Here is a 20,923-nt window from a genome sequence, read left to right as displayed (position 1 = left end):
CAATACAGATTGTTTCAAAGCAGGTTCTCAGTGAAGAACAGGAAAATAATGTTGTTAATGTTGTAAAAAGTCATAATTACGAAACACCCATTTGAGCTGTAAAGAAGACAACGGAGTCATTATTCAGATCACTGATTCAGGAGGACTCGTGTTTGTTAAGGCCTGAGTATACCTCTCTGTCTGACACACTGGGTCTGTCCATGTGTTTCTGACCACAGGCTGAATATCAGGCATGAAAACACTCGTGGTGTAGCTTCTTAGAAATACAAACTCATCAAGAGTGAGACGCTGTGTGGATGTGAATGAATGAGAGCCGCACCACCGCTGCTGCTGGTTCAGTTCAGATTCAGATGAAGGACGCTCACCTGGTCTGATGTCCTCCAGGGCTCGCCGGATCCCGCGGTCGAAGGCCCTGGCGTCCGCTGGGCTCTGGAAGGTCAGGCCGAACTTCATGCTGCCGATCCTCCAGTGGTGGAAGATGGGATTGACTTTATTATACACCAGATCCCTCCTGATGACGCAGTCCAGCAGCACCTGCAGACCAGAGCAAGCTCTCGTTACTCATGAACCGCAGGAGCCTCAGGTGTGTCTGACTCACAGCGCTCAGGCTCAGGTGTCCCTCACAGTCATATTAGTTTATATTACCTTTACATTACTTATAAAGACAGAGTTTTAGGTTTGATGAGCCTCAATAATCTCTCTGAATGATCTTCATATTAGGGCTTTAGTGCAGGAGTGGGCAGACAAACACTTCCTGTGCACGCGTAAGGTCACGACGATGATGTCACATTACCGTTTTGTCTCTGAGCCGCTCTCCGTGGATGATGAAATCCGCTCCGCTGGAGCCGTCGGCCTCCGTCCGGCTGACCTTGTGTACGGAGACACAGCTGAGTCCCCCGGAGCCCAGAGGAAGCCATCCACCGCTGGAGTCATCACGAGCCATGACCACCGCTCTCACACACGCATAACTCTCCCTGCAGCAGGAGCACAGCACACGCGTGACGGTGAGGAGAGGACACGCCAACAGACACACACACACACACACACACACACACACACACACACACACACACACACACACACACACACACACACACACACACTCACACACACACTCACACACACACTCACACACACTCACACACTCACTCACACACACACACTCACACTCACACACTCACTCACACAGACTCACACACACACACACACACACACACTCACTCACACAGACTCACACACACACACAAACAAACTCACTCACACAGACTCACACACACACACACACACACTCACTCACACAGACTCACACACACACACACACACACACACACACACACACACACACTCACACACACACACTCACACACACACACTCACACACACACACTCACACACACACACACTCACACACTCACACTCACACACACACACTCACACACACACTCACACACACAGACAGACACACACACACACACACACACTCACACACTCACAGACTCACACACACACTCACACAGACTCACACACACACACACACACTCACACACACACTCACACACACACACACACACACACACACACTCACACACACTCACACACACAGACAGACACACACACACACACACACACACAGACACACACACACACGTCATGATTTAATGTCTGAGCCTGCAATAACGCAGTTTGACCAGTGTGGCGCTGTAGCACGAGACTGTAATGCAATTCAGGTGGAGAAGAGAGCGCTTCAGAGCAAACAAACAAAGCAATAACAAAATAAACATCAAAAACTGAGAGCGGTGAGAAGGCAGAAGTTAAAAAGGCATCTGATTAAAAAGATGTGGATGTTTGCACAAGCTCTGTAGTGGAGTACAAATCAAGCAGCTTTACAGTATTATTAAACATGAAAGACAGAGTCAGTGTCTCTTTCAGTTAGAATTACAGCAGCTCTCCAGTGTGGATCTAGTTAATGATGAAGTCTTTTTATTAGTGTGTTGGGGGGGGGCACCTTTTATTAAAGGTATAGTTTGGTTTGCAGAGATCAAAGATTGATCCAGCTCAGGAAGTTTTAATAATCATAACCCTATAAGGTATTTTAAAGGTACAGGTTGTAGGACCTGCCACTAGAGGGCACACTTCCTAAACAATAACAAGCGTGTGGTTTGATGACGCTAAGGAGGAGCGTGGAATGATGGGATTTGTTGTCTTCTACCCAACCGCTGACGGCCATCAATCAGACGGAAAGATAAATCATGGATTTAACGCATAAGGTAAAGTTTTATAAATGCTGTTTTTGATAATTTTATTATATTGAATTAGATCCAAGTAATGTAAGGTTTACAACCAAATACATAGCAAACGCGAGTTCAACGGCTTGCGCGAGTAGATTAACGTCTCATACAAAGTCAATGCAAAGACACGATCAGACTATGGATCAGACGTGTCCTTGCGTGAGTCTAGAGACGTGATGCACAGCGTTTGGCGTGTATGTCCCATAATACTAATCTTGTTGATCGTTATAATAGGCAGCATATGTTTTCTGTAAAAATATGAATCAAAACAACTCAGCTGTCGAGTAAAACACAAGTGAGATCGGTATCTCTTTCTAGTTGAAGTTTGTCGCGAAGCTCTCTCCATCTAGAAAATGCAACACCGATATTAATCCTTGCTCCGATATTAATCCTGGCTCTTTCTCTCCTCTTGTTCCAAACTCTTCTTGGGTCGTTTAATTGGTACGTACACTTACGTTTACGAGAGCTGTCCTTGTCGACAGAACCAGCGGCAGATGGTAAACCGTAATTATGTTCTGTAAATAAGTGTAACAATCCATAAAAACGTGCAAGAAGTAGTAAATAAGGAACTGCTTGAAACAAGCTAGTGGTTTGCTGGACGCTAGACACTACTTTTGTCCACGACGCTGTTGTCAAGTCTTTTCTACGTCAGTAAAGGTGGTAACAAAGGTTAACTAATTTCATTCACAGGCGACTGCACTGCCCCGTGTCACTGTTTAGAATGGGGATTTTCTCATGATTTACAAGTAGTTGAAAACATTAGAGATATTGTTATTAATCAGCTGGACAAAATATATCACTAGCCTAGTGGTTTTTTGATATTTTACTGCAAATATCTTACAAATTGGACCTTTAAGGGAGATTATGTTGTGAATATTAGATTATCTAAAAAATAAGATGTCTTATAGGGCTGTGATAAACCATTATTTTTAAAACGATTAATCTAGCGATTATTTTTTCGATGCATCGATTAATCTAGCGATTAATTTTTTTGGACAGATTTGATTTCGATTATCTCCCAATTAATTGACTACTAACAATTTATACATGTTGATTTACATATCTGAATGAAAAAAACATGAATTCCTTAACATTGCAATATATGTTTATTGCTCTTAAAATTACAAAATAAAAGACTGACTAAGAATGCATTACTTTGCACTTGTATAGAGATAGCATTCAATAAAACCTTGAAGCCTTGAAAACACATAGCTTACTGAAACAAGCTTACTGAACACATTGGGCCTAGCTTACTGAAAAAAGTGCTTCTTTAAGATGAAAATAACAACAACTTGATGTCTAGCATTCAATAAAAAGGTCACCCAAAATACTTGTTTAGAGCAATTGAAACAATACAGTAACCAATGTAAAATTGAGGACTTAAAGCTAATACAGAGAGTGCTTTTCCACAAAAAAAAAAAAAATAATAATAATAATAATTAACAGTGGGAGCCAGCAGCCTGTCATGGAGAAAAAAAATCTCCGAATGCTCCACGTGCTCCGCCCTTTTTCTATCGTGTCTAATGATTTTGGTTAATATGCACGAGGGAGAGAGAGAGAGAGAGAGAGAGAGAGAGAGAGAGAGAGCAAGACAGTGCTCGTATAGTTTGAAGACTGTGAGAGTGCGCGCGCAGCCGGGGCTTTCTCTCGTACGCGCCCTGTCTGTCAGCAGTCATTCTATTCTACATCACTCACCGATCAAATAATGCCGCGTTTCCACCGAAATTACCCGGAACATTTGTACCAGGAACTTTTTTTCCCAGGAATTTTTTTCCTCCCAGACATGTTGCTTTCTGCATTTCCAGCGCGGTGTAAAATACCGGGAAGATTAGGCAAATAGACTGTTGACATAGGTCTGCGCGTGTTTCTCAATACAAAGTACAGCTGATTTATTAAAAAAAAAAAAAAAAAAAGTAACGCAGATTTTGGACGTGCATCATAGGTAGTTAGTTCAGAGTTTGTGCATTCGACTGGGGAGTGTGATGTCCGCGACGACGCGAATCCTGTAATCTTCCTCTCTGTATATTTACAATAAAACGAAATAGGATATCAAATACCACTGCCTCCTTTGGTTTTCATTTAAGCATAATAACAGCTGCAGAAATGTACTTAGTTCAGGGATATGTGTATATGCAGCCATTACAATGAAACGAAATATTATATAAGTTTGCCTTTTTTATTTTCATTTTAACATAGATAAATTTAATACAGACCAAAGAAAACCTGTTAGATTTACCCCGCAGCTGAATTATATGTTATGTTTAACCACTAAAGAGACATCGGAGCCAGCGGCACATATCAGAAGATCTATCCGAGAGGAGGCTGCTCTAAGCAGATACATGAGGACTGAGCTCCCGCTGATCGAGTGGAGCTCACCGTCGCAGAGATCGGCGAAACACATTTTTAAATAGGCGCTGTCTTTATAAATAAACCATAGATTTGAGTTTTAAACAACTACATTCTCGACTGAAATACTTTTAAAATCACATTTCATGACACGATAACAGTAATATTTTGAAAATGTTGATCGAAATAAATGGTGGTTGAACTCAACCAATGCTGCGTGAGCTCAACCAATCAGGATGTTTAGCGCCAAAGCCCCGCCCCCGAAAGTTCTGGAACTTTGAAAAAGTACCGCCTCGCCAGCAGGGACTTTCTGAGGGGCATTTTTTTACCCGGAACTTTATTTAGTTCCTGGTTCCTGCGGTGGAAACACACCAAGTACCAGCCCAAAGTCCCCAGTTCCTGGGTAAAGTTCCTGCGGTGGAAATAAGGTGGCATAAGGTTTTGACAGCCACCAAAAAAAAAAAAATCAATGCAGAAAAACCCCTGGATTGGTTATATAACGTTGGACAGAATGTTGATCCGGCCATCGTGTATATTCAGCGAACATAAGGTAAATGTTTTGCAAACGTTTTTTTAGAGAAATAAAAACAGGACGACGAATCGATGCGCATATTTTGCGTCGACGTGTTTGTTGCGTTGACATCATCGATGACCTCGACGTGTTGTCCCAGCCCTAATGTCTTATCATTTAACCTTTATTTTGTTTTCTTATCCATATGACCCACAAAAATATATTTAAGGTAATTCAATGATTAAATGGTTGAATCAGTTTCTCTGCCATATCAATTTGTGTGCCAAATATATTTATTTGTATAAATTAATTGTATAACTAATTAAATAATACGACTTTCAAAAGCTGAAGTGATAACCTTTATTTATTAGAATGTGTATAACTCAATATTTTAACTAATTGCAAAAGCTGAATAATCAATACATTTTTACTGATTAATCAGCGAAATAATCAATGATTAGTTGATTAATCTACCCAATAATGGTTAGATGAATCGATTATCAAAATAATCGTCTGTTGCAGCCTTACACACACAAACACACACACACACACACACACACACCATCAGTTCAGTCTTTGTTTTCACTTGAAGTATATCAGGGCCTTCACTCCACAATCTAACTATAACTCAATAACCGAACCCTACAGTAAATCTGGGAACTTTCCAGAACAACATGGAACTATCACACTGTGAATCCATAGTCCTGCAGGTGTTAGTACAGAATGATTCATGACACTTAATAATATGTGATGTCAACAGTGTGCAGAGTGCACAATAAATATGATTTTACTCTGTTTTAATATAACAGACAAGGGTAAAGCAGCCCGATCTATAAATGAGAGCTGAAGGAAGAGATGTCTCTGAAGAAGTGAAGTGTGAAATCAGTCACTGGCTGATGAACCACACACAGACTGAACTCTTATGTGTGAGGAACCGTGTTAGTGTGCTACTGATCCTCCCATTCATCAGACAGTCGTGACCAAACACCACAGATCACACGGTGAAACTGTCCATCTGACAATGATTTCATCAGGCCGGAAACAGCAGAGGTCAAAGGTCAGCACAGGCACAGCCTCTGGGTCATTCATTAAGCCCAGGAGGTTTGGAGAAGGAAGCCGAGAGGAATGTTTCACAGACGAAACCAAATAAACAAACTACTTCTGTCCGGTCCTGTAAACGAGCTGTGTGACCTGACGGTCCTAATGAACGATTTCAGCAAACATTTCATTTCAGAAGTGCACAGCTTGGTCACACTTCAGTTTGGGGGCCAGTTCTCACCATTAACATTAACTTTTCTCTTAATGTGCTGCTTAATAGTTAGTAAGATAGTGGTTAAGTTTAGGTATTGGGTTTAAGATTAAGGGATCTAGAATATGGTCATGGAGAACAACAACAACACTTCAGATACTGTGCAGTGAGATCAAGACAAAGTCAAATACCACCTCAAGCAAGCGCAAAAAACACTTTCTTTGAGAACTTTCTTGGCATCTCCATCACTCGTTCCGGAAGAGATCCTTCAAACAGAGGTGGGCGATATTGATATTCCGATGATAATTTAGCAATCCTTTAAAGAAATGTGTGCGAATTGGCAAAGAAGGTCCAGTTGGTCTATTGACCTATTGTTGTATGGAATTACTAGCACATAAAGATGAGACATTATTGATTTAAACATGAACCAAGTTACTCTACTAAATATTTATTTTAATACAAGAACAGTGCTTTTTCAGTACAATATTTGTACGTAATAAATTAACTTTGTGCTTTGCAAACTACTCTATTAGTAATAGACTAACAACAATGTTATACAGATATAAGAGTTTCTTTCTTCTGCAGAGCACAACAGATGATATTTCAAAGAATGTGGGTAACCAAACAGTTGATGGTACCGAATGACTTCAGTAGAATAGAAAGTCAATGGCTACCAGCAACTGTAGGTTATCTCTTGTGCTCAACAGAAGAAAGAAACGCATACAGGTTTGGAAGGACATGAGGAAGTGTCAATGATGACAGTTTCATTTTGGGGTGAACTATCCCTTGATTTCAGATGACATGAACCAGCCCTAACGATCATTGGTGAGCCCGGGCTCTGCACTAAAAGAAAGAAAAGCAAAGAAATACCACTTTAATGACTACATTTATTCAGAAATAAAATCTAGATGAGACTCTTAGAATAGATGTTATTTGTAGTCTTTGTATGCATTATGATCGAAGCTCAAAGAGTATCAACTAATCACCAACAAAATCCACATTTGTGCAAACATCTAGGAGAACAAATCTGGTTCCTTAGGTCCATAAGTTCATAAGGAATGCAGGAACGTTGCCTTATTATTACATGTCATTTTCCAATTAATATTCAACAAGAGCTGATACAATATCCAGTAAGGACAAGGATATACGAGGGAACTCGATGATGCTCCATGTGAGCCACCAGACATCACCAAACATCTACCATTTCAATTATTTATACAAAATTATTTAAATTATATCAATTTCAAATATATACGTGAAAACAACTGGTTTCAAGAAACAATTGTATGGTCTCAACTAATCACTATCTACTAATAGCTCCAAACATTAGCAAGTCATTAATAATAACATGAACAGAGTTGCTTCAGCATCTGAAGATATCAGACGCGAGCGATTCCTTACTGTTGGATTATTACTGATGAATCACAGAGCTGCATTCACACTAATGCACAGATCTGCTGTCAGATGTTGTTTTTAATCAGACAGACCTGTTTTTACATTAATTTCACATCATACATGCATTTTAGATGCAAGTGCATTTGACCACATGCTGCAGTCGATCTTCAGACGATCAAAGACGGAAAGCTGCTTGTGTCAATCCTGGAAATGGAAACATGCTTCTTTGTAGTGCAGTTAAAGTGTTTTGTGTGAAAGTAATCTTGTAAGTAATTCTTGTCTTCAAGAGATAAAAGATATATAAAGCCTAGTTCACAACGATGATCATAATGTTAATGATAACTATATTAGCATCTTCACCTGCGTTCTTTTAATTATAATAGTGCTGCAGTTTTATAGACGGTCACTTTAAATGCTGAAGCTCTTTAAAGCAAGATTTATTCTGATTTAAAACTCTTTATCATTATAGTCATTGTTCTTGTTGTAAATGGGCCTGTACTACCTTCTTCTGTTGTCTGAAACATACATTATTTAACACTATTTGAGAATAAGAAACTACATTTACTGGACAGTTCATGTCAGACTTTGTTGCTGATTTGAAATCCATTATTTACCTGAGAATGTGGCAAGAAGTTTCTAGGATTTCAGGATTTCTCAGATCAAACAGACTTGGTCTTGGATGATCGAAGGTGTTGCAAATATGGCTGCCCAGTGAACAGACTTTCCTTGAAAGGGAGTTTGATGTGAAGCTCACCGCTCATCTGGCAGATACATGGCTGACATCATGTTCAGTAATTACAGCTCTGAACATACAAATCTAGCTGCTGCGTCCAACCGCTTCAGACTAACAGGAGAAACCAAACAACAGTCCAGGCAGTCCAACATTCAGAATACAGACCGCGCTTTCAGAAGGTCAGCGGATCTCAGATCAGACCAGGATGACCTGAACCACAGACCGCCAAAACATCCAGACATATCTAGTCTCAGTAAAGAAAATTAACCTCAAACCAACAGTCACGTGTGAAGAGAATGGTGTTCAAAGGCCCTGGAGTGAAAGAAGAGACACCGGGAGCCGGAGAGAGATGAGGAGGAGCAGGGGAGCAGGAGGAGGAGGAGTAGGTGGAGTAGGGGCAGAAGGAGGAGGAGGAGTAGGAGCAGGAGGAGCAGGTAGAGGAGGCGTAGGGGCAGGAGGAGCAGGAGGGGCACGAGGAGCAGGTAGAGGAGGCGTAGGGGCAGGAAGAGGAGGGGCAGGAGGAGCAGGTAGAGGAGGCGTAGGGGCAGGAAGAGGAGGGGCAGGAGGAGCAGGTAGAGGAGGCGTAGGGGCAGTAGGAGCAGGAGTAGGGGCAGGAGGAGCAGGTAGAGGAGGCGTAGGGGCAGTAGGAGCAGGAGTAGGGGCAGGAGGAGCAGGTAGAGGAGGCGTAGGGGCAGGAGGAGCAGGTAGAGGAGGCGTAGGGGCAGGAGGAGCAGGTAGAGGAGGCGTAGGGGCAGGAGGAGCAGGTAGAGGAGGCGTAGGGGCAGGAGGAGCAGGAGGGGCACGAGGAGCAGGTAGAGGAGGAGTAGGGGCAGGAGGAGCAGGTAGAGGAGGCGTAGGGGCAGGAGGAGCAGGTAGAGGAGGCGTAGGGGCAGGAGGAGCAGGTAGAGGAGGCGTAGGGGCAGGAGGAGCAGGAGGGGCACGAGGAGCAGGTAGAGGAGGCGTAGGGGCAGGAGGAGCAGGTAGAGGAGGCGTAGGGGCAGGAGGAGCAGGTAGAGGAGGCGTAGGGGCAGGAGGAGCAGGAGGGGCACGAGGAGCAGGTAGAGGAGGCGTAGGGGCAGGAGGAGCAGGAGGGGCACGAGGAGCAGGTAGAGGAGGAGTAGGGGCAGTAGGAATAGGGGTAGGAGGGGCAGGAGGAAGGGGAGTAGGGGAGCAGGCGGAGGAGGAGGAGGGGCAGGAGGAGTAGTAGTAGGGGAGCAGGACGTAGAGGACGAGGAGGGGAAGGAGGAGTAGTAGTAGGGGAGCAGGAGGTAGAGGAGTAGGGGCAGGAGGAGTAGTAGTAGGGGAGCAGGAGGAGCAGGAAAAACAGGAGTAGGAATAGGTGGAGCAGGATGTGGTCTGAGCGGGAGCTCTTCATGACACAACATCCACCTATTTTTATGGGTATTTTGGAATAAAAAATGCTAGAAGGAAATGGCAAGATGCACATAAATTATAAAATGTGCATAGAAACACATTCGAGTAGGGTAAGCTTCTTATCTGATAAGGAAAAAATTCCATTAACTATGATGGAAACACATTTACCCAGTAAATTCCTCCATCCACATCGAAAAAGTTATGTGACTTTCCCCTATGAAACAGGATAACTTGACTAGCAGCGATCTCATTCACAGCATATATTATATGTTTAGTGCTGGGTGGTTTGAAAAAAAAATTATATGACTTTTTTTTTCTAAATTATGCCGGTTTATGACAATTTTTTTTCTCATGCGTAATCAGGTGTACAATGCATTTTCTGCTGGTTTATATTCCAAAATGTGCTTTTAGCCCGACAGCACTTGCATAAAATGGTTGTTTGGTCGACGTTGGATTTTTGGAAACCAAAAACCCTCCACACAACATACCAGGCTCCTCTTTTTGGCACAAGTTCTTCTGTGTCATGTTCTACTAGTTCTGCAGCATTCCTGTAACGCCTGTTTCACACATACTCCGCCTGCAGTGCTTATGCACTCCGCAGCACAGTCTCATTGTGCTTTCACACAAGACGTGTTTGCAGTCCGCTACTGATCCGCGTCTGTTTAGTCTACACACAACATTTGTTCATTGGTTTAATTTTGTATCATGTAAAAAAAAAAAAAAAATTGAACTTTGTTTTTCTGCTTCCATAAAAGTGAATATATATATATATATATATATATATATATATATATATATATATATATATATATATATATATATATATATATATATATATATATATATATATATAACAGGCGTTATAGCTTAACACCAGAGCAATGCTGTGTGTACCCTCAGCACGCCTCGCAGTCGCTGCTTAGAAGTGCAACATTGCAAAGTGTCGCGCGGCATAACGTATATTCCAAACGTTGAGTAATTAAATTAGGGCTGTCAAAATAACACGTTAATTTCAATTAATTAATCGGAGAAGAAATAACGCGTAAAAAAAAAATAACGCAGATTAATCCATTCCATATTGACCTTTGAACCTGGAGGCGTTTTAGCCACCATTCGCCTGTAAAATGAAGGAGGGAGACGAGAACGCAGTGGCGCTTCCTGGATCATTGATTGGAACATTTATTTATAAAAAACGCCCTTGTGGAAGTGTTGATAAAAAAAAGTTGCAAAGCACCCAGGAGTTGACGTTAATCCGGAGGTACGACCTAGCACATCCCATGATACCAACTCAAGCAGTCAACTTCATCTTCAGGATGCCTTGTTTGTAGAGTGAAAAAAGTCTTCTTTTTGAAGCACTTTTAAATGTATTTTTTTATTTTCATAGCTAATGACTGGCATGTTTGTGCTTGTGGATGAGCTGCTCTTTTCAGTCACATTAGAAGGAGAGAAGCTCCAGCACACTATCCCGAACAAACCCAATAACTCACCTGTTCCAATACAAAACTATTAAAACTGTTCTGAACTCAAAAACTATTAGAAACCAAACAGATCACATGCCATTTCTTCAGTTCCACACTTTGTAAAATGATTAGGAACATCCTCCAGAAAGAAATCAGCAGGGTGAGCGTGATGTTAGTGTTGCATCATCCGCTGTTCTCTAACGGGTCCTGTAGTATTCAGCTGAACTCAGTGACCCACAGTCAGTACAGCAGTGCACTGCAAGTTACACACAATCCACATCATCCTATACATGACAGCCAATCACACTAAACCTGCTCTGTCACAGACTGTGGACACTACATTAGTGCAAACACAGACATGTCCACTAAACCATCACAAATCCTGCCCACTCGACTCATGTATAAGATGCATAACTGACGTAACAGCATGAACAGACCGACTGAAGGCTTTGATGGAGAGTCTAGAATGTGATTTCCAAATGCTCTTTACACACAGAGAGCTCTCCATATTCGCCTGAACATCAATGTGAGCTATGAGACAAACACAACCAATGTGCTTTAACAGAGAAAAACTATATAAAAACTGGTGGTTCTGCTTTATCAATCCAAAAAAGATACAATCAATCCAAAAAATAATAAAATGAAAAATGCAACCAACTTTACAGTTTTAGCACTACTTCAGATGGAATGACAGCTCGGGAGTATGTAACGTGCCCGAAACTTTTGCACAGAACTGTATATATGAGAGTTAATATATCCAAAGGCACATTTATCATATAGAGGTTGTCCATGTTAAACTTGTATGTTTTTATCAGCTGTTGGACTCTGACGGCACCCATTCACTGCAGAGCATCCATTGATGAGACACTGATGCAATGCTACATTTCTACAAACCTGATGAAGACACAAACTCATCCTGATCCTGGATGGACTGAGTAAGCACATCTTCTGTTTTTGGCTGAACTATTCCTTTAAGAGAGCCTCTGATCAGAGCTATTAATTAATGTTTTACTCACTCTAGATTACATAACTAAATGGCAATGATTTATTTATTTTACAGTGTTATTCTGAGTAACTGATCTGCAGTCAAACCAGCAGTAACTCAACAGAGACAACACAAACTTCCTTAGTCACATGCACAAATGTGTGTGGACACACACACACCCCTCAATCCTTCCTGTTTTCCGTGTTTTCCGGCCACACACGTTCACACGGTTGTGTTCTACAGGACAAACACTAGAGCTCAGAGTCAGATACTGAGGAAACAGAGCCGATCAGCTCACATCTCACAAGCTTCACTGACAATCTGCTTTATCAACTAGAAATCAAAACACAGACATATACACACAGACACAGATATAACTGTGTGTACAGGAATGAACAAATACATAATATCATCTTAGTACTGCCCCGCAACACTCATTTTTCTACCACTGAAAGGAAGTGAGAAACACGTGAAAAACAGCTTGCACAGAGTCTGAGGAGATCACGGACACGTCCAGACCTTCATAAGACTCAAGAAACCCTCCACTGAGCTTAATGCTAACACACCTCGCCTCTTTTCATATCTGATCAGGCTTCCAAACACTCACAGATTGTGCTGATAATACTAAAAATCATTCTTCAGAGAAAAAAAACCATCTTCAGAAATCTTAAAACATCACACGTATGATATCATCTGAAGCTCGAACCTGTGATTTTCTGTCAACTCTGAACGAGTCCAGTTAGAGCAATTAGGAAATCATTACAGTCACTGCTCCCAAGGATGAAAGCTTTAAGCGATTCATGACTAGTAAGCATGACAGGAACAGATCCTTTGACAGAGAAGCAGCAGTGAAATGATCTAGACATGAATCATGTCATGTGCAATCACACTTGCGTTGATCTTATGACATGTAAGAGGTCATTGTTCAAAATGTGTTTCAGACTTCAAGGACTCGTCCTCCCTCTAATATCACCATCGATGAGCAGCGATGTCAGTCATTGATCAGGACAGTCTTAAAGGAGATGAATCAATGACACTGAACACTACTCAGATCAACATGAGGGTGGAAAATCACGTACTGCAAACATGACGCTTTTCATGCAGAGTACACTAACATTAAAAGACATCTTAAAACAATAACAAGAGGCGTGAGATCAGGAGGGTTATGTGCCTGGCAGGTACCATGCAAGTATGATGATGTATCAAATTCAATCTTTAGAAATATAATACATATCTGTGTTTGTGTTTGCTCATGAAGCAATATTAAGTAAAGTGCATTTTCTGCACATATACAGATTGTTTTAAAGTAGCTACACAGTGATAAACAGAAAAATAACAGAATCAGTGATGCAAACTTCTTCAAATAGGACAAATTATTCAGCTCAAGTTCAGGGTTGATTCAGTGCAGTTCAGTAACTGTAAAGTTCTTCAATTATGAGACAAATTCAATTTCAGCTGTAAAGCAGCAGAAGACAAGAGAGTCATTATTCAGATCAGTTCAGTTCCAGTTTTGTTTTCATCTGATATTAGAGAACGAATAGTTTGTTTCAGTTCCTGAACAGACGAACACGTGAACTCGTCTGACGTCATTCAGCTCAGTACAGATGTGCTCGCAGAAGACAAACATCAGCCGGAGGGGTATCACAAGGAAACTGTGTTCAGCGTGTCATGATGAGATCAAACAAGGAGTCAAAGATCCCAACACACAGACGAGTCAAAGATCCCAACACACAGACGAGTCAGAGATCCCAACACACAGACGAGTCAGAGATCCCAACACACAGACGAGTCAAAGATCCCAACACACAGACGAGTCAAAGATCCCAACACAAAGACGAGTCAAAGATCCCGACACACAGACGAGTCAATGATCCGGACACACAGACGAGTCAAAGATCCGGACACACAGACGAGTCAAAGATCCCAACACACAGACGAGTCAAAGATTCGGACACACAGACGAGTCAAAGAGCCGAACACACAGACGAGTCAATGATCCGAACACACAGACGAGTCAAAGAGCCGAACACACAGACGAGTCAAAGATCCGGACACACAGACGAGTCAAAGATCCGGACACACAGACGAGTCAAAGATCCGAACACACAGACGAGTCAAAGATCCCAACACACAGACGAGTCAAAGATCCCAACACACAGACGAGTCAAAGATTCGGACACACAGACGAGTCAAAGATTCGGACACACAGACGAGTCAAAGATCCCAACACACAGACGAGTCAAAGATCCCAACACACAGACGAGTCAAAGATCCCAACACACAGACGAGTGAAAGAGCCGAACACACAGACGAGTCAAAGATCCCAACACACAGACGAGTCAAAGATCCCAACACACAGACGAGTCAAAGATCCCAACACACAGACGAGTCAGAGATCCCAACACACAGACGAGTCAAAGATCCCAACACACAGACGAGTCAAAGATCCCAACACACAGACGAGTCAGAGATCCCAACACACAGACGAGTCAAAGATCCCAACAGACAGAAGAGTGAAAGAGCGGAACACACAGACGAGTCAAAGATCCCAACACACAGACGAGTCAAAGATCCCAACACACAGACGAGTCAAAGATCCCAACACACAGACGAGTCAATGATCCGAACACACAGACGAGTCAATGATCCGAACACACAGACGAGTCAAAGAGCCGAACACACAGACGAGTCAAAGATCCGGACACACAGACGAGTCAAAGATCCGGACACACAGACGAGTCAAAGATCCGGACACACAGACGAGTGAAAGAGCCGAACACACAGACGAGTCAAAGATCCGGACACACAGACGAGTCAAAGAGCCGAACACACAGACGAGTCAATGATCCGAACACACAGATCGAGTCAAAGAGCCGAACACACAGACGAGTCAAAGATCGGACACACAGACGAGTCAAAGATCCCAACACAAAGACGAGTGAAAGAGCCGAACACACAGACGAGTCAAAGATCCCAACACACAGACGAGTCAAAGATCCCGACACACAGACGAGTCAAAGAGCCGAACACAAAGACGAGTCAAAGATCCCAACACACAGACGAGTCAATGATCCGGACACACAGACGAGTCAAAGATCCCAACACACAGACGAGTCAAAGAGCCGAACACACAGACGAGTCAAAGATCCCAACACACAGACGAGTCAAAGATCCCAACACACAGACGAGTCAAAGATCCCAACACACAGACGAGTGAAAGAGCCGAACACACAGACGAGTCAAAGATCCCAACACACAGACGAGTCAAAGATCCCAACACACAGACGAGTCAAAGAGCCGAACACACAGACGAGTCAAAGAGCCGAACACACAGACGAGTCAAAGATCCCAACACACAGACGAGTGAAAGAGCCGAACACACAGACGAGTCAAAGATCCCAACACACAGACGAGTCAAAGATCCCGACACACAGACGAGTCAAAGAGCCGAACACACAGACGAGTCAAAGATCCCAACACACAGACGAGTCAAAGATTCGGACACACAGACGAGTCAAAGATCCGGACACACAGACGAGTCAAAGATTCGGACACACAGACGAGTCAAAGAGCCGAACACACAGACGAGTCAAAGATCCCAACACACAGACGAGTGAAAGAGCCGAACACACAGACGAGTCAAAGATCCCAACACACAGACGAGTCAAAGATCCCAACACACAGACGAGTCAAAGATCCCAACACACAGACGAGTCAGAGATCCCAACACACAAACGAGTCAAAGATCCCAACACACAGACGAGTCAAAGATCCCAACACACAGACGAGTCAGAGATCCCAACACACAGACGAGTCAAAGATCCCAACACACAGACGAGTCAAAGATCCCAACACACAGAAGAGTGAAAGAGCCGAACACACAGACGAGTCAAAGATCCCAACACACAGACGAGTCAAAGATCCCAACACACAGACGAGTCAAAGATCCCAACACACAGACGAGTCAAAGAGCCGAACACACAGACGAGTCAAAGATCCCAACACACAGACGAGTCAAAGAGCCGAACACACAGACGAGTCAAAGAGCCGAACACACAGACGAGTCAAAGAGCCGAACACACAGACGAGTCAAAGAGCCGAACACACAGACGAGTCAAAGAGCCGAACACACAGACGAGTCAAAGATCCGGACACACAGACGAGTCAAAGATTCGGACACACAGACGAGTCAAAGAGCCGAACACACAGACGAGTCAAAGAGCCGAACACACAGACGAGTCAAAGATCCCAACACACAGACGAGTCAAAGATCCCAACACACAGACGAGTCAAAGAGCCGAACACACAGACGAGTCAAAGATCCCAACACACAGACGAGTGAAAGAGCCGAACACACAGACGAGTCAAAGATCCCAACACACAGACGAGTCAAAGATCCCAACACACAGACGAGTCAAAGAGCCGAACACACAGACGAGTCAAAGAGCCGAACACACAGACGAGTCAAAGATCCCAACACACAGACGAGTCAAAGATCCCAACACACAGACGAGTCAAAGAGCCCAACACACAGACGAGTCAAAGAGCCGAACACACAGACGAGTCAAAGATCCCAACACACAGACGAGTCAAAGAGCCGAACACACAGACGAGTCAAAGAGCCGAACACACAGACGAGTCAAAGAGCCGAACACACAGACGAATCAAAGATCCGGACACACAGACGAGTCAAAGATCCCAACACAAAGACGAGTGAAAGAGCCGAACACACAGACGAGTCAAAGATCCCAACACACAGACGAGTCAAAGAGCCGAACACACAGACGAGTCAAAGATCCGGACACACAGACGAGTCAAAGATCCGGACACACAGACGAGTCAAAGATTCGGACACACAGACGAGTCAAAGATCCGAACACACAGACGAGTCAAAGATCCGAACACACAGACGAGTCAAAGATTCGGACACACAGACGAGTCAAAGATTCGGACACACAGACGAGTCAAAGAGCCGAAGACACAGACGAGTCAAAGATCCCAACACACAGACGAGTCAAAGAGCCGAACACACAGACGAGTCAAATATCCAAACACACAGACGAGTCAAATATCCGAACACACAGACAAGTCAAAGATCCCAACACACAGACGAGTCAAAGATCCCAACACACAGACGAGTCAAAGATCCCAACACACAGACGAGTCAAAGATCCCAACACACAGACGAGTCAAAGATCCCAACACACAGACGAGTGAAAGAGCCGAACACACAGACGAGTCAAAGAGCCGAACACACAGACGAGTCAAAGATCCGAACACACAGACGAGTCAAAGATCCCAACACACAGACGAGTCAAAGATCCCAACACACAGACGAGTGAAAGAGCTGAACACACAGACGAGTCAATGATCCGAACACACAGACGAGTCAAAGAGCCGAACACACAGACGAGTCAAAGAGCCGAACACACAGACGAGTCAAAGATCCCAACACACAGACGAGTCAAAGATCCCGACACACAGACGAGTCAAAGAGCCGGAAAAACACAGACGAGTCAACGATCCGAACACACAGACGAGTCAACGAGCCGAACACACAGACGAGTCAACGATCCGGACACACAGACGAGTCAAAGAGCCGGACACACAGACGAGTCAAAGAGCCGAACACACAGACGAGTCAACGATCCGGACACACAGACGAGTCAAAGAGCCGGACACACAGACGAGTCAACGAGACGGAAAAACACAGACGAGTCAAAGAGCGGAACACACAGACGAGTCAACGAGACGGAAAAACACAGACGAGTCAAAGAGCGGAACACACAGACGAGTCAAAGAGCCAAACACACAGACGAGTCAAAGATCCCAACACACTGACGAGTGAAAGAGCCAAACACACAGACGAGTCAACGAGCCGAACACACTGACGAGTCAACGATCCGGACACACAGATGAGTCAAAGAGCCGGAAAAACACAGACGAGTCAACGATCCGAACACACAGACGAGTCAAAGATTCGGACACACAGACGAGTCAAAGATTCGGACACACAGACGAGTCAAAGAGCCGAAGACACAGACGAGTCAAAGATCCCAACACACAGACGAGTCAAAGATCCCAACACACAGACGAGTCAAAGATCCCAACACACAGACTAGTCAAAGAGCCGAACACACAGACGAGTCAAATATCCAAACACACAGACGAGTCAAATATCCGAACACACAGACAAGTCAAAGATCCCAACACACAGACGAGTCAAAGATCCGGACACACAGACGAGTCAAATATCCGAACACACAGACAAGTCAAAGATCCCAACACACAGACGAGTCAAAGATCCCAACACACAGACGAGTCAAAGATCCCAACACACAGACGAGTCAAAGATCCCAACACACAGACGAGTGAAAGAGCCGAACACACAGACGAGTCAAAGAGCCGAACACACAGACGAGTCAAAGATCCGAACACACAGACGAGTCAAAGATCCCAACACACAGACGAGTCAAAGATCCCAACACACAGACGAGTGAAAGAGCTGAACACACAGACGAGTCAATGATCCGAACACACAGACGAGTCAAAGAGCCGAACACACAGACGAGTCAAAGAGCCGAACACACAGACGAGTCAAAGATCCCAACACACAGACGAGTCAAAGATCCCGACACACAGACGAGTCAAAGAGCCGGAAAAACACAGACGAGTCAACGATCCGAACACACAGACGAGTCAACGAGCCGAACACACAGACGAGTCAACGATCCGGACACACAGACGAGTCAAAGAGCCGGACACACAGACGAGTCAAAGAGCCGAACACACAGACGAGTCAACGATCCGGACACACAGACGAGTCAAAGAGCCGGACACACAGACGAGTCAACGAGACGGAAAAACACAGACGAGTCAAAGAGCGGAACACACAGACGAGTCAACGAGACGGAAAAACACAGACGAGTCAAAGAGCGGAACACACAGACGAGTCAAAGAGCCAAACACACAGACGAGTCAAAGATCCCAACACACTGACGAGTGAAAGAGCCAAACACACAGACGAGTCAACGAGCCGAACACACTGACGAGTCAACGATCCGGACACACAGATGAGTCAAAGAGCCGGAAAAACACAGACGAGTCAACGATCCGAACACACAGACGAGTCAACGAGCCGGAAAAAACACAGACGAGTCAACGATCCGGACACACAGACGAGTCAAAGAGCCAAACACACAGACGAGTCAAAAATCCGAACACACAGACAAGTCAACGAGCCGGACACACAGACGAGTCAAAGAGCCGGAAAAACACAGACGAGTCAAAGAGCCGAACACACAGACAAGTCAAACATCCCAACACACAGACGAGTCAAAGATCCCAACACACACACACAGACGAGTCAACGATCTGAACAGACGAGTCAAATAGGGGTGTAACCGTATGCAAAAATCACAGTCCGGTACATACCTCGGTACAGTAAGGGAAAGAAATGCAAACATTAAACAAAGCTGCTTCATAGTTTGCTGGTATTTGCCTGCATTATTAACTTGCTATCATCATTACATCAGCTAGAGGTGTGCAATATTTATTGCCCATGATAATATTGCACATGTTGTTTTAACAATGTTTGAGCTGATATTATCAAGTTTTGAAACTCATTTTGCCAAAACCAAACAAAATTACAATTTGAAACATTGTGCTTTCAATGCATCATGAAGCCTGAAATTACTGCATGTGTGCATTTCATTATATTGATGTGATACCAAAAGTGGCTGTTTATTAGTAGGCTACTTATAAACCACATTTTAATGCCTTATTCCGCATGATCATATTCTAACACAACTACTGCGACAACTACCTTACCTCAAGCAGCAAATTAGGAGGTTAAAACTATTAGTTAATACTGATCGTGTGTTTAGGATTACACAAGAAGTTAAAGGGTTACCTCATACATCATTCCCCCGGAACTGCTTCTGTTGAACGCAAACTAGACTACAGTGATTATTACATTTTGAATATGGATATTTTTCTTACATAAATGCATCGATTTGCTACAGAAGGCCTTTGTTCACCCTCCGGAGCCGTGTGAAAGACATATTTTATTAAATTTTTTTATGGATGCGCTTTTTATTCAACTTCTCTCAGACCGATGCAGTGCAACACCTGCTGAGTGACATCAAACAGCTTGAAACTTTAACATAACTCTGACTGGATTCATATGTAAGAGAAAGGCATATACACCGAGGATGACTTCAGGGGCCTGTTTCACTAAGGAGGTTCAACCAACTCTGAGTTTAAACTTGAACTCTGAGTTGACTTACCCTGAGATGGGAAACTCGGTTACAGAACAGCTGAAATGAGTTGGTTTAATCAACTCTAAATTGACTGACTCTGAGTTAAGCGTGTGCACCACAACTACAGTATAAAAAGCCATTATCAATGGAGCGCCGATATTACAATTCACCATGGCAACAGCTCCCGCCAAAAAGCCGTCTGCAGACTTGATACAAATGTAATTCTTCTCAGTGTTATAATATCACAGGTGATAACTGGCAGAACGTCAGATTCAGCGTATATTTATGATCCAGAATCAGAATCCAGAGGCTGAAATTTAA

At 43.5% G+C, this 20,923-nt stretch overlaps 1 protein-coding gene across 1 annotated transcript in view; it reads right to left on the bottom strand.

Moving 5' to 3' along the window:
* The window catches only part of spred1 (sprouty related EVH1 domain containing 1), a 32,678-nt gene that overhangs the window by 7,594 nt on the left and 4,161 nt on the right, over positions 1 to 20,923 (bottom strand). Inside the window, exons 2-3 of the mRNA XM_026229299.1 lie at positions 794 to 974; positions 366 to 534 (exon numbers count right to left, since the gene is read on the bottom strand). Coding sequence (XP_026085084.1) covers positions 366 to 534; positions 794 to 974 — 350 coding nt within the window. The remainder of the gene's footprint in view (positions 1 to 365; positions 535 to 793; positions 975 to 20,923) is intronic.

The sequence above is a fragment of the Carassius auratus genome, chromosome 42 (genome assembly GCF_003368295.1).
Source record: "Carassius auratus strain Wakin chromosome 42, ASM336829v1, whole genome shotgun sequence".
Lineage (NCBI taxonomy): Eukaryota > Metazoa > Chordata > Actinopteri > Cypriniformes > Cyprinidae > Carassius > Carassius auratus.
Note: the sequence above shows the minus strand (reverse complement) of the source record. Positions and strands in the feature narration are given on the sequence as shown.